The sequence below is a fragment of the Oncorhynchus mykiss genome, chromosome 10 (genome assembly GCF_057628025.1).
Source record: "Oncorhynchus mykiss isolate SJ-2025 chromosome 10, ASM5762802v1, whole genome shotgun sequence".
In the NCBI taxonomy this organism is placed as follows: domain Eukaryota; kingdom Metazoa; phylum Chordata; class Actinopteri; order Salmoniformes; family Salmonidae; genus Oncorhynchus; species Oncorhynchus mykiss.
The window spans coordinates 62,106,827-62,117,755 of record NC_143031.1 but is presented as its reverse complement, the minus strand read 5'-3'; the positions used below and the strand labels follow the sequence as shown (position 1 = coordinate 62,117,755).

Here is a 10,929-nt window from a genome sequence, read left to right as displayed (position 1 = left end):
TTAAAATATCAAAGGGACGTAAAATGGACTGATTTCGTGGAATGACCCAGGCAGTTAACCCCAGGCATATCTGTTGGTCTTGTTTGTTTGAACTAGAAATGGATCCGAAATAATTTATAAGGCGTAGACTTTCTCCCTTGAGGCAGTGTTTATTTCTGTGAGGGTAAAACGCCCCCTCGTCATTTAGTGCGCTTCATCATCTCCCCCTCCCCCTGGCGCACACTCTCGAAGCTGGCCACACATAATATGCGCTCCTTTCAAGACAGGAGTCCACAGCGTGCGCAGTGCGCTTGTCTTGTTGAGCACATACCTCGTAGGAAAAAAGCCGTGGAGTTTTGCCAATATATATCACCGTTCAGTTAGTCAGTTGCTTGTTGTCTAGATTCCTAGATATGTCTACTACTTGATGTGCGATACAATAAAATGGCTTGATACCTAGGACATGTGGTGATCAAAAAAAAATGCTGCAACTTGAATATAGGGTATTATTTAATGTTAACTTGAAAATGCTAATGCGCTGCTGAGAACCTTGACAAAAAGGGTTATCATCGGGAAGTATAACGAATGCGTCTGTTACAGATCAAGGTGAGTCGGTTATTCTATAGCACTTACTTGCCAATGGGAAAATATGCTGATCATTTGTTTAGTTAAGAATTTATCGAATGTATAGCCTATTTAATCCTATATGTTTTTTTGTAGGCTACAACTGTAATCTTGATATCAGCATCCCCAAAATGTAATCCAAGATACACAAACTAACATTTCTGAAATCAATTTTTTCTTCTTCTAGAAATCAGTATCATGAAAGATTTCTTATGTCATATTTTCTAACCTTCTATAGGTTGTAGACAAATGCAATTCATTTAGGAACGCCAAAAATGTCTATGACGTGAGAAATACATTTCTGATAATCATTTGAAGAAACATCGTATAGAATGCACTAAGATATTGTGAATGATTTCCAAAGTAGACAGAATATTTCTTAGTGTATCACACAGGATGCCAGTTAATCAACTCTTATCATGCTCTTCATTATGATTCAGTTGCCACAGGAAGCAATAGGAATTGTTGGTATGAGTTCCAAGTCATGTTATCATGAATTGCCAAAGTTTGTCAGCCAAGAAGTATTAATGCAGGACTGTTTGAAATCCCAAGTTCACTCCTAAAAATACTGCATTTAGAAAAGCAGCTAGACATATACAGTTTGAGAGCAAAATGAAATTGACTGATTTTAATTTAAACAGGCAGGTCAGGAGATCCTAAGAATAGGTCATAAGAACACATTCTTATTTACAGACACTAGGACATGCTGCTCATTAATACCCCTTACACTCTGGAAATTGGCCTATAGGGACAACATTTAAATGTTTCTAACAAAATAACTATAACAAGCATATACATGACCACGGTAGCAATTGAAAGATAACTTCGCCATAATCTCCCAAGGTGTTATCAGACCAAAAGGTGAGGTCACAACAGCTCACCTGACACAAGACTGAATCCAAACATTACACTTTTGATTTTATGTGCATTTAACATTTACTGCACTTTTCACAGCATTTGTCAATAGCAAAATCTGAAAGTACTCTGGATACATTCAGTAACATAATAAGAACATTCAGTGCATTTTTTGGAGCGCAAGATAAGAAAAAACTATTACAAGGGTTAGAGTGAGAACTGGTGTCTCCAAGTGGACACACACCACTCCAAACTGTGCACAGTACTTCGTTTTTTGAGTACTCCTAGCTTTGCCATTGAGGAACTGAAGCAAGCACACCAGTAGTTTTTGGTTTGGAACACAGACCCGTGTCCCCACCATCAGGTGTGGCATCATTTGAAAGCTTGTCCTTCACAATTCGACAAACACAGGCTCTTTCTCTTCAGGACAACCCCCGGGTATTATGCATTTCATCCTTGTAACTGTGGATCGAACATAGCTATCAGAAATCGTTGCTACTGTAAATGACATGAGTTTTCAAATATGGAAATGTGAACTGCACAAATGGACTCATGGGTGTGGTTTGCTTGTGTGACATCATGGGAATTTATTATGATCCTTAAAGTCTCATCTTTCAGAACACATCGACTACTCTCAATTAACAGCATTTCCCTCACTCAGACGATAACAAATGTGCAAAAGTAGCCCAGGGACGGGGAATCTTCCACCCTTTGCTGCTATAACAGCCTCCATTCTTCTGGGAAGGCTTTCCACTAGATGCTGAAACATTGCTGCGGAGACTTGTTTCCATTCAGCTACAAGAGTATTCGTGAAGTCGGGCACTGATGTTGGGCGATTAGGCCTGGCTCGCAGTCTGCGTTCCAATTTATCCCAAAGGTGTATGATGTGGTTGAGATCAGGGCTCTATGCAGGCCAGTCAACTTCTTCCACACCGATCTCAACAAACCATTTCTGTATGGACCTCGCTTTGTGCACATGGGCATTGCAAAGCCAAGGCTAGCTTTTTCAAGTAGAAAATTGTTTCCTGCAACACAAACTCCAAAAAGTTCTGGGACACTGTAAAGACCTTGGAGAATAAGAACACCTCCTCCCAGCTGCCCACTGCACTGAGGATAGGAAACTGTCACCACCGATAAATCCACTATAATTGAACATTTCAATAAGTTCTACGGCTGGCCATGCTTTCCACCTGGCTACTCCTACCCCGGTCAACTGCACTGTACCCCCCCACAGCAACTCGCCCAAGCCTTCCTCATTTCTCCTTCTCCCAAATCCAGTCAGCTGATGTTCGGAAAGAGCTGCAAAATCTGGACCCTTTCTTTTTAAAATGATCTGCTGAAATTGTTGCAACCCCTATTACTAGCCTGTTCAACCTCTCGTTCGTGTCATCTGAGATTCCCAAATATTGGAATCCCCCTCTTCAAAGGGGGGGGGGGCACTCTAGATCCAAACTGCTACAGACCTATATCTATCCTACCCTGCCTTGGTCTTCAAAAGCCAAGTTAACAAACAGATTACCGACCATTTCGAATCCCACCGCACCTTCTCCGCTATGCAATCTGTTTTCAGAGCTGGTCATGAGTGCACCTCAGCCACGCTCAAGGTCCTAAATGATATCTTAACCGCCATCGATAAGAAACAATACTGTGCAGCCGTATTCATTGATCTGGCCAAGGCTTTCGACTCTGTCAATCACCACATCCTCATCGGCAGACTCGATAGCCTTGGTTTCTCAAATGATTGCCTCGCCTGGTTCACCAACTACTTTCCTGATAGAGTTCAGTGTGTCAAATCGGATGGCCTGTTGTATGGGCCTCTGGCAGTCTCTATAGGGGTGCCACAGGGTTCAATTCTTGGGCCGACTCTCTTCTCTGTATACATCAATGATGTCGCTCTTGCTGCTGGTGAGTCTCTGATCCACCTCTACGCAGACGACACCATTCTGTATACTTCTGGCCCTTCTTTGGACACGGTGTTAGCAACCCTCCAGACGAGCTTCAATGCCATACAACTCTCCTTCCGTGGCCTCCAACTGCTCTTAAATACAAGTAAAACTAAATGCATGCTCTTCAACGGATCGCTGCCTGCACCTGCCCGCCCGTCCAGCATCACTACTCTGGACGGTTCTGACTTAGAATATATGGACAACTACAAATTCCTAGGTGTCTGGTTAGATTGTAAACTCTCCTTCCAGACTCACATCAAACATCTCCAATCCAAAGTTAAATCTAGAATTGGCTTCCTATTTCGCAACAAAGCATCCTTCACTCATGCTGCCCAACATACCCTCGTAAAACTGACCATCCTACCGATCCTCGACGATGTCATTTACAAAATATCCTCCAATACCATACTCAATAAATTGGATGCAGTCTATCACAGTGCCATCCGTTTTGTCACCAAAGCCCCATATACTACCCACCACTGCAACTGAACGCTCTCGTTGGCTGGCCCTCGCTTCATACTCATCGCCACTGGCTCCAGGTCATCTACAAGACCCTGCTAGGTGAAGTCCCCCCTTATCTCAGCTTGCTGGTCACCATAGCAGCACCCACCTGTAGCACACGCTCCAGCAGGTATATCTCTCTGGTCACCCCCAAAACCAATTCTTCCTTTGGCCGCCTCTCCTTCCAGTTCTCTGCTGCCAATGACTGGAACGAACTACAAAAATCTCTGAAACTGGAAACACTTATCTCCCTCACTAGCTTTAAGCACCAGCTGTCAGAGCAGCTCACAGATTACTGCACCTGTATATAGCCCATCTATAATTTAGCCCAAACAACTACCTATTCCCCTACTTTATTTATTTATTTTGCTCCTTTGCACCCCATTATTTCTTTCTCTAGTTTGCACATTCTTCCACTGCAAATTAACCATTCTAGTGTTTTACTTGCTATATTGTATTTACTTCGCTACCATGGCCTTTTTTTTGCCTTTACCTCCCTTATCTCACTTCATTTGCTCACATCGTATATAGACTTATTTTTCTACTGTATTATTGACTGTATGTTTGCTTTACTCCATGTGTAACTCTGTGTTGTTGTATGTGTCGAACTGCTTTGCTTTATCTTGGCCAGGTCGCAATTGTAAATGAGAACTTGCCTACTTGGTTAAATAAAGGGGAAATAAAAATAAAATAAAATAGTCAAGGCTGAAACAGGAAAGGGCCTTCCCCAAACTGTTGCCACAAAGTTGGAAGCACAGAATCGTCTAGAATGTCATTGTATGCTGTAGTGTTAAGATTTCCCTTCACTGGAACTAAGGGGCCTAGCACGAAGCATGAAAAACAGCCACAGACAATTATTCCTGCTCCACCAAACATTACAGTTGGCACTATGCATTGGGGCAGGTAGTGTTCTCCTGGCATCCGCCAAAACCAGATTAGTCCGTCAGACTGCCTGATGGTGACGCGTGATTCATCACTCCAGAGAACACGTTTCCACTGCTACAAAGTCCAATGGCGGCGAGCTTTATACCACTCCAGCCGACTATTGGCATTGCGAATGGTGATCTTAGGCTTGTGTGCCGCTGCTCCCGATGAACAATTATTGTGCTAGCGTTGCTTCCAGAGGCAGTTTGGAACTCGATAGTGAGTGTTGTAACCGTGGACTGACGATTTTTACACGCTTCAGCATTCGGCGGTCCCATTCTGTGAGCTTGTGTCGTCGCCAACCACTTCGCGGCTGAGCCGTTGCTGGTCCTAGACGTTTCCACCTCACAATAACAGCACTTACAGTTGATCGGGGTAGGTCTAGCAGGGCAGATATTGTTGCAAACTGAAAGCTGGCATCCTATGACAGTGCCCGTTGAAAGTCACTGAGCTCTTCAGTAAGGCCATTCTACTGCCAATGTTTGTCTATGGAGATTGCAAAGCAGTTTGCTTGATTTTATACACGTCAGCAATGGGTGTGGCTGAAATAGCCGAATCTCATAATTGGAAGGGGTGTCCACATATTTTTGTGTGTGTGTAATATATATATATATATATATATATATATATATATATATATATATATATATATATATATATATATATATATATATATATATATATATATATATATATATATACACATACATACATACATACATACATACACACTGCTCCAAAAAATAAAGTGAACACTTAAACAACACAATGTAACTCCAAGTCAATCACACTTCTGTGAAATCAAACTGTCCACTTAGGAAGCAACACTGATTGACAATAAATTTCACATGCTGTTGTGCAAATGGAATAGACAACAGGTGGTTATAGGCAATTAGCAAGACACCCCCAATAAAGGAGTGGTTCTGCAGGTGGTAACCACAGACCACTTCTCAGTTCCTATGCTTCCTGGCTGATGTTTTGGTCACTTTTGAATGCTGGCGGTGCTTTCACTCTAGTGGTAGCATGAAACAAAGTCTACAACCCACACAAGTGGCTCAGGTAGTGCAGCTCATCCAGGATGGAACATCAATGCGAGCTGTGGCAAGAAGGTTTGCTGTGTCTGTCAGCGTAGTGTCCAGAGCATGGAGGCGCTACCAGGAGACAGGCCAGTACAGTACATCAGGAGATGTGGAGGAGGCCGTAGGAGGGCAACAACCCAGCACCAGGACCGCTACCTCCGCCTTTGTGCAAGGAGGAGCAGGAGGAGCACTGCCAGAGCCCTGCAAATGACCTCCAGCAGGCCACAAATGTGCATGTGTCTGCTAAAATGGTCAGAAACAGACACCATGAGGGTGGTATGAGGGCCCGACGTCCACAGGTGGGGGTTGTGCTTACAGCCCAACACCGTGCAGGACGTTTGGCATTTGCCAGAGAACACCAAGATTGGCAAACACGCCCAATTTTTCAGTTTTTGATTTGTTAAAAAAGTTTGAAATATCCAATAAATGTCGTTCTACTTCATGATTGTGTCCCACTTGTTGTTGATTCTTCACAAAAAAATACAGTTTTATATCTTTATGTTTGAAGCCTGAAATGTGGCAAAAGGTCGCAAAGTTCAAGGGGGCCGAATACTTTCGCAAGGCACTGTATATATATATATATATATATATATATATATATATATATATATAGTGTATTTAAACCTATAGTGGTAAGTAAGATGACCCTTGGTTATTTGATCATCAATGGGCAACAGTATGATACACGATGAGAAATCCCCTGCAGCAATGTAGGTAATCGCATAGCTGATTTATAGCTATATCGCCTACACTCACATGACTGTGTTTTGTTGACAGTTAAGGCCTGTACAAAGCTAGGTAAAAAAACATTATTTTTTTTAAGTGTTTCAGTTCTCATGCCCCTTCCACTTGGAACAAGCTATAAAAAGGATGTGAAATTGCCGGATCTTTGCAGGATAAACTCTTTGAATGAGTTTAAAGCTAAGGTAAAAACTATGGTGGACAGTGATGTTGGGGGGCTATCAATGTTTTCACCCCTAAATGCACCACACCTCCCCAAAGCATCTTGCATGCTCAATGTGTAACTTAATTTTTAAAAAAAATGTAGTCCTTTGTGTTTTGTTGTAAATGTATCTGACATTTTGTCATGCTATTTCATCCAACTGTCTCTAGTCGAGTAGATATTTAATCTTACCTGGTCAAATATAAAATCTATAAATAAATACAGTACTGAGACTAACAGGTTGTGTCAGGTGATCCTTAATACAATGTGATGTGAAACAACTGAAAGAGAACACAAGTCATATTTTATTCAGTGGCTTGGGGGTGAGAGGAAAACTAGAAAAAGGTTGTTGGCATGATATTTATTTATATGCTGCAAAATTCAACTAGTCTCCGGAGTTCAATGAGTCACTGTGATAGGGCGATCTCATGTTTTTGCCCTGCCCTCGATGTTGCAGGAGATCTTGTATGCACACCCCCGTTCAAAAGTTTGAGGTCACTTAGAAATGTCCTTGTTTTTTGAAAGAAAAGCATTTTTTTTGTCCATTAAAATAACATCATCAAATTGATCAGAAATACAGTGTAGACATTGTTCATGTTGTAAATGACTATTGTAGCTGGAAACGGCAGATTTCTTATGGAATATCTACGTAGGCGTACAGAGGCCATTTAGTGGACAAAAAAATGTGCCTTTCTTTCAAAAACAAGGAAACTTCTAAGTGACCCCAAACCTTTGAACGGTAGTGTATATGTCACACCCAAGACTATGACTCACACTTGATGCTAGCGGCTTATACAATGGTCTTTAAGCCTCCCAACAATTACATTATTCTCTGCAGTCTAAAATATGAGCAGGCAAGGAGCTTTTAAAATGTTTTGTAACCCAAGACTATGTTCATAGATGTAAACAAGTTTATGTCCTCTGTCAAAATGATCTCCCTCCTCTTATTGCAGAATTTGTGAGGCCCGGAGGGGAACGATACCAATGGATAATGCAAGTCAAGTATACATAACTCCAATGGAGGACTGTGCAAATTCTTCTAGACTTGCTGGTGAATTCTCAAACTGCTACAACACCTTTCCAGACCTGGAGGACAGCACCAAGCTGGTGGGAGTGCAAGTGATCCTCATCCTGGCTTACAGCACCATCATACTGTTCGGAGTCATCGGAAACTCCCTGGTGATATACGTGGTGTACAAGTTCAAAACTCTGCACACCGTCACCAATTTTTTCATCGTGAACCTGGCTGTGGCCGATCTGCTGGTGAATACTCTATGTCTGCCATTTACTTTGATCAACACTCTCCATGGAGAGTGGAGGTTTGGCCAGGTGTTGTGCTTCATGCTGCCCTTCTCCCAAGGCATGTCCGTGCACGTTTCCACCATCACGCTCAACATCATCGCCCTGGACCGCCACCGGAGCATTGTCTACCACCTGGAGACCAAGATGTCCAAGGAAATGTGTGCCGCCGTCATCGTCATGACGTGGGCCATAAGCGCGGTCCTGGCCAGCCCGCTCGCCGTCTTCCGGGAGTACGGGACGTTTGACCTTTCGCCCGAGCAGTCCATTCAGGTTTGCACGGAAAAGTGGCCAGGGAGCGGCATGGACGGGACCATCTATAGTATCTCCATGCTCCTGCTCCAGTACTGCCTGCCGCTGGCCATCAACTCCTTCGCCTACATCCGAATCTGGAGTAAGCTGAAGAACCACGTGAGTCCGACAGGGAGGAACAACCGCCACCAGCGCAAGAGGAAGACCACTAAGATGCTGGTGATCGTGGTGGTGGTGTTTGCAGTGAGCTGGCTGCCTCTCCACGCCTTCCAGCTGGCCATTGACATTGACAACAGTGTCTTGGACATGAAAGACTTCAAGCTGCTTTTCACCATGTTCCACATCGTGGCCATGTGCTCGACCTTTGTCAACCCCATCCTCTATGGGTGGATGAACAACAACTACCGGACTGCGTTTCTGTCCGTGTGTAAGTGCAGCCAACCTGTCAATTCTGGGTCGAGGAGCATCATGAGCAGAAAGACACTGAGGGAAAAGGACATGAGCGATACAGATTTCCAAGCGACTAAAGTCTGAATTCATAATATCAACTGAAATGTGAAATTGCTGTTCTGTGCAACCTACTGTAAGGGTGAATTATGGGTAAAACATTCTGCTTTTAAATTATTGTCGAAAGGTTCAGTGAAGAACCAAGTGTGTTCAAAATGTGTAAATGATTTCATGCAAGTGCCAAATGCATTGCTGAATTGTGCCATTGATAATCAAGAGCTTATGAAACTGCTGTTTAAAACTTGCTGCTTCTTCCATCTGGCTACTTAGGCCACATGCAAATGTTGATGTTTAAATGTTGATCGTGGGACAAAAAAATGTTGACATTTGCCTTGGTGAATGCTACCATAGTAAACCATGTGGATCATACTTTTTTCTTTAGAAATGGATTCCGAGGCCTTGTTTTGATAGATGTGCTTTAATTAAAAGCTGAGGTGGAAAACACATTAGTTCAGAACGCAGGTTGTAATTTATTGACACCTAATAGCTGCAAATTCAGCATGTAATGATAGAAACTGACTCATCCATTTAATCAAGCTGCGTGTCAGTGCTGACATTTCCAAATTCAAATCAAATCACATTGTATTTGTCACATGTGCCGAATACAACAGGTTTCACCTTACTGTGAAATGCTTACTTTACAAGCCCTTAACCAACAATGCAGTTCTAGAAATAGAGTTAGAAAATATTCACTAAATAAACTAAAAGTAAAAAAATTAAAAATAATATTACATAACAATAGCAGTGTAAAAACAAGGGGGGGGGGTGTCAAAGTAAATACTCCGGTGGCCATTTGATTAATTGTTCAGCAGTCTTATTGCTTGGGGGTAGAAGCTGTTAAAGAGCCTTTTGGACTCAGACTCTGCGCTCCGGTACCGCTTACCGCGCGGTATCAGAGAGAACAGCCTATGACTAGGGTGGCTAGAGTCTTTGACAATTTTCCATGCATGGTGGATTTTTGGATAGATGGACCTAACTAGAGCTATGGCTACTGTAGAGCATGTTATGTACACTTAGTGTACAAAACTTTAGGAACACCTGCTCTTTCCATGACAGACTGACCAGGTGAATCCAGGTGAAAGCTACAGTATGATCCCTCATTGATGTCACTTGTTAAATCCACTTCAAATCAGTGTGGATGAAGGGGAAGAGACAGGTTAAAGAAGGATTTTTAAGCCTTGAGACAATTGAGACATGGATTGTGTATGTGTGCCATTCAGAGGATGAATTGGAGTCAACATGGGCCAGCATCCCTGTGGAATGCTTTCGACACCCTGTAGGGTCCATGCCCCGACAAATTGAGACTGTTCTAAGGGCAAAAGGGGGTGCAACGTAATATTAGGATGTTCCTAATGTTTTGTACACTCAGTGTATATTGCAACTCTGGCACAATTATATGTACGCTATATTATTAGACTGTCCACGACAGATCCGGAACCCCTCCCTCGCCTTTGGTTGCAGCAAACAGTCTCATTACCGCTAGAGTATGTCCTCACTATATTTCTGGATAATTTAAGAGGCTGTCCTTTCTTCCTGTTTCTTAGCCCATCACTGCGGTTGTGTGGCGGGGATTGGTTCAATGCCTCTGTTTTTAGTAACTCATTCATGGACCATTCAGCACGTAAGCCAATAATGGTTTATCAGGCTGTCGAAAGTTATTGACCTGCGGCTTACAGAGAGCGGAGCCCGTGGGGGTGGGGGGGGGGGGGGCTGCCCCCGGTCTAAATCAAGTCTGAAGGACATGAGCAATGTGGTTTAAAACGCATGTCATTTTCCCTTTGATACTGTCTGTGTTCACTACGGAATCACATTAGGATGCAAGCAGTGAAGTTGATGACTTACCGCTTGGCTTTCCATCCATCTAGCATTTTGAAGTCAAAGTCTATGAATCCATTGACAGGATGGGAGTTATAGGCTAGTATAAGTATTTGCGAAACAGAATCAATATCAAATGCCCATATAATATTTTCTTACGACAGATAGACATTAAATAATTATTTAATGACTCACATGCTGACTG

General features: G+C 42.7%; 1 protein-coding gene across 1 annotated transcript; it reads left to right on the top strand.

Annotated features, from left to right (window-relative positions):
- Positions 1 to 219: 219 nt before the first annotated feature.
- Positions 220 to 9,358, top strand: LOC110534416 (neuropeptide Y receptor type 2-like). Its single transcript, XM_021619275.3, has 2 exons — positions 220 to 585; positions 7,805 to 9,358. Exon 2 carries the CDS (start codon positions 7,836 to 7,838, stop codon positions 8,934 to 8,936), a length of 1,101 nt encoding a protein of 366 aa, XP_021474950.2. The 5' UTR covers positions 220 to 585; positions 7,805 to 7,835; the 3' UTR covers positions 8,937 to 9,358.
- The last annotated feature ends 1,571 nt before the right edge of the window (positions 9,359 to 10,929 follow it).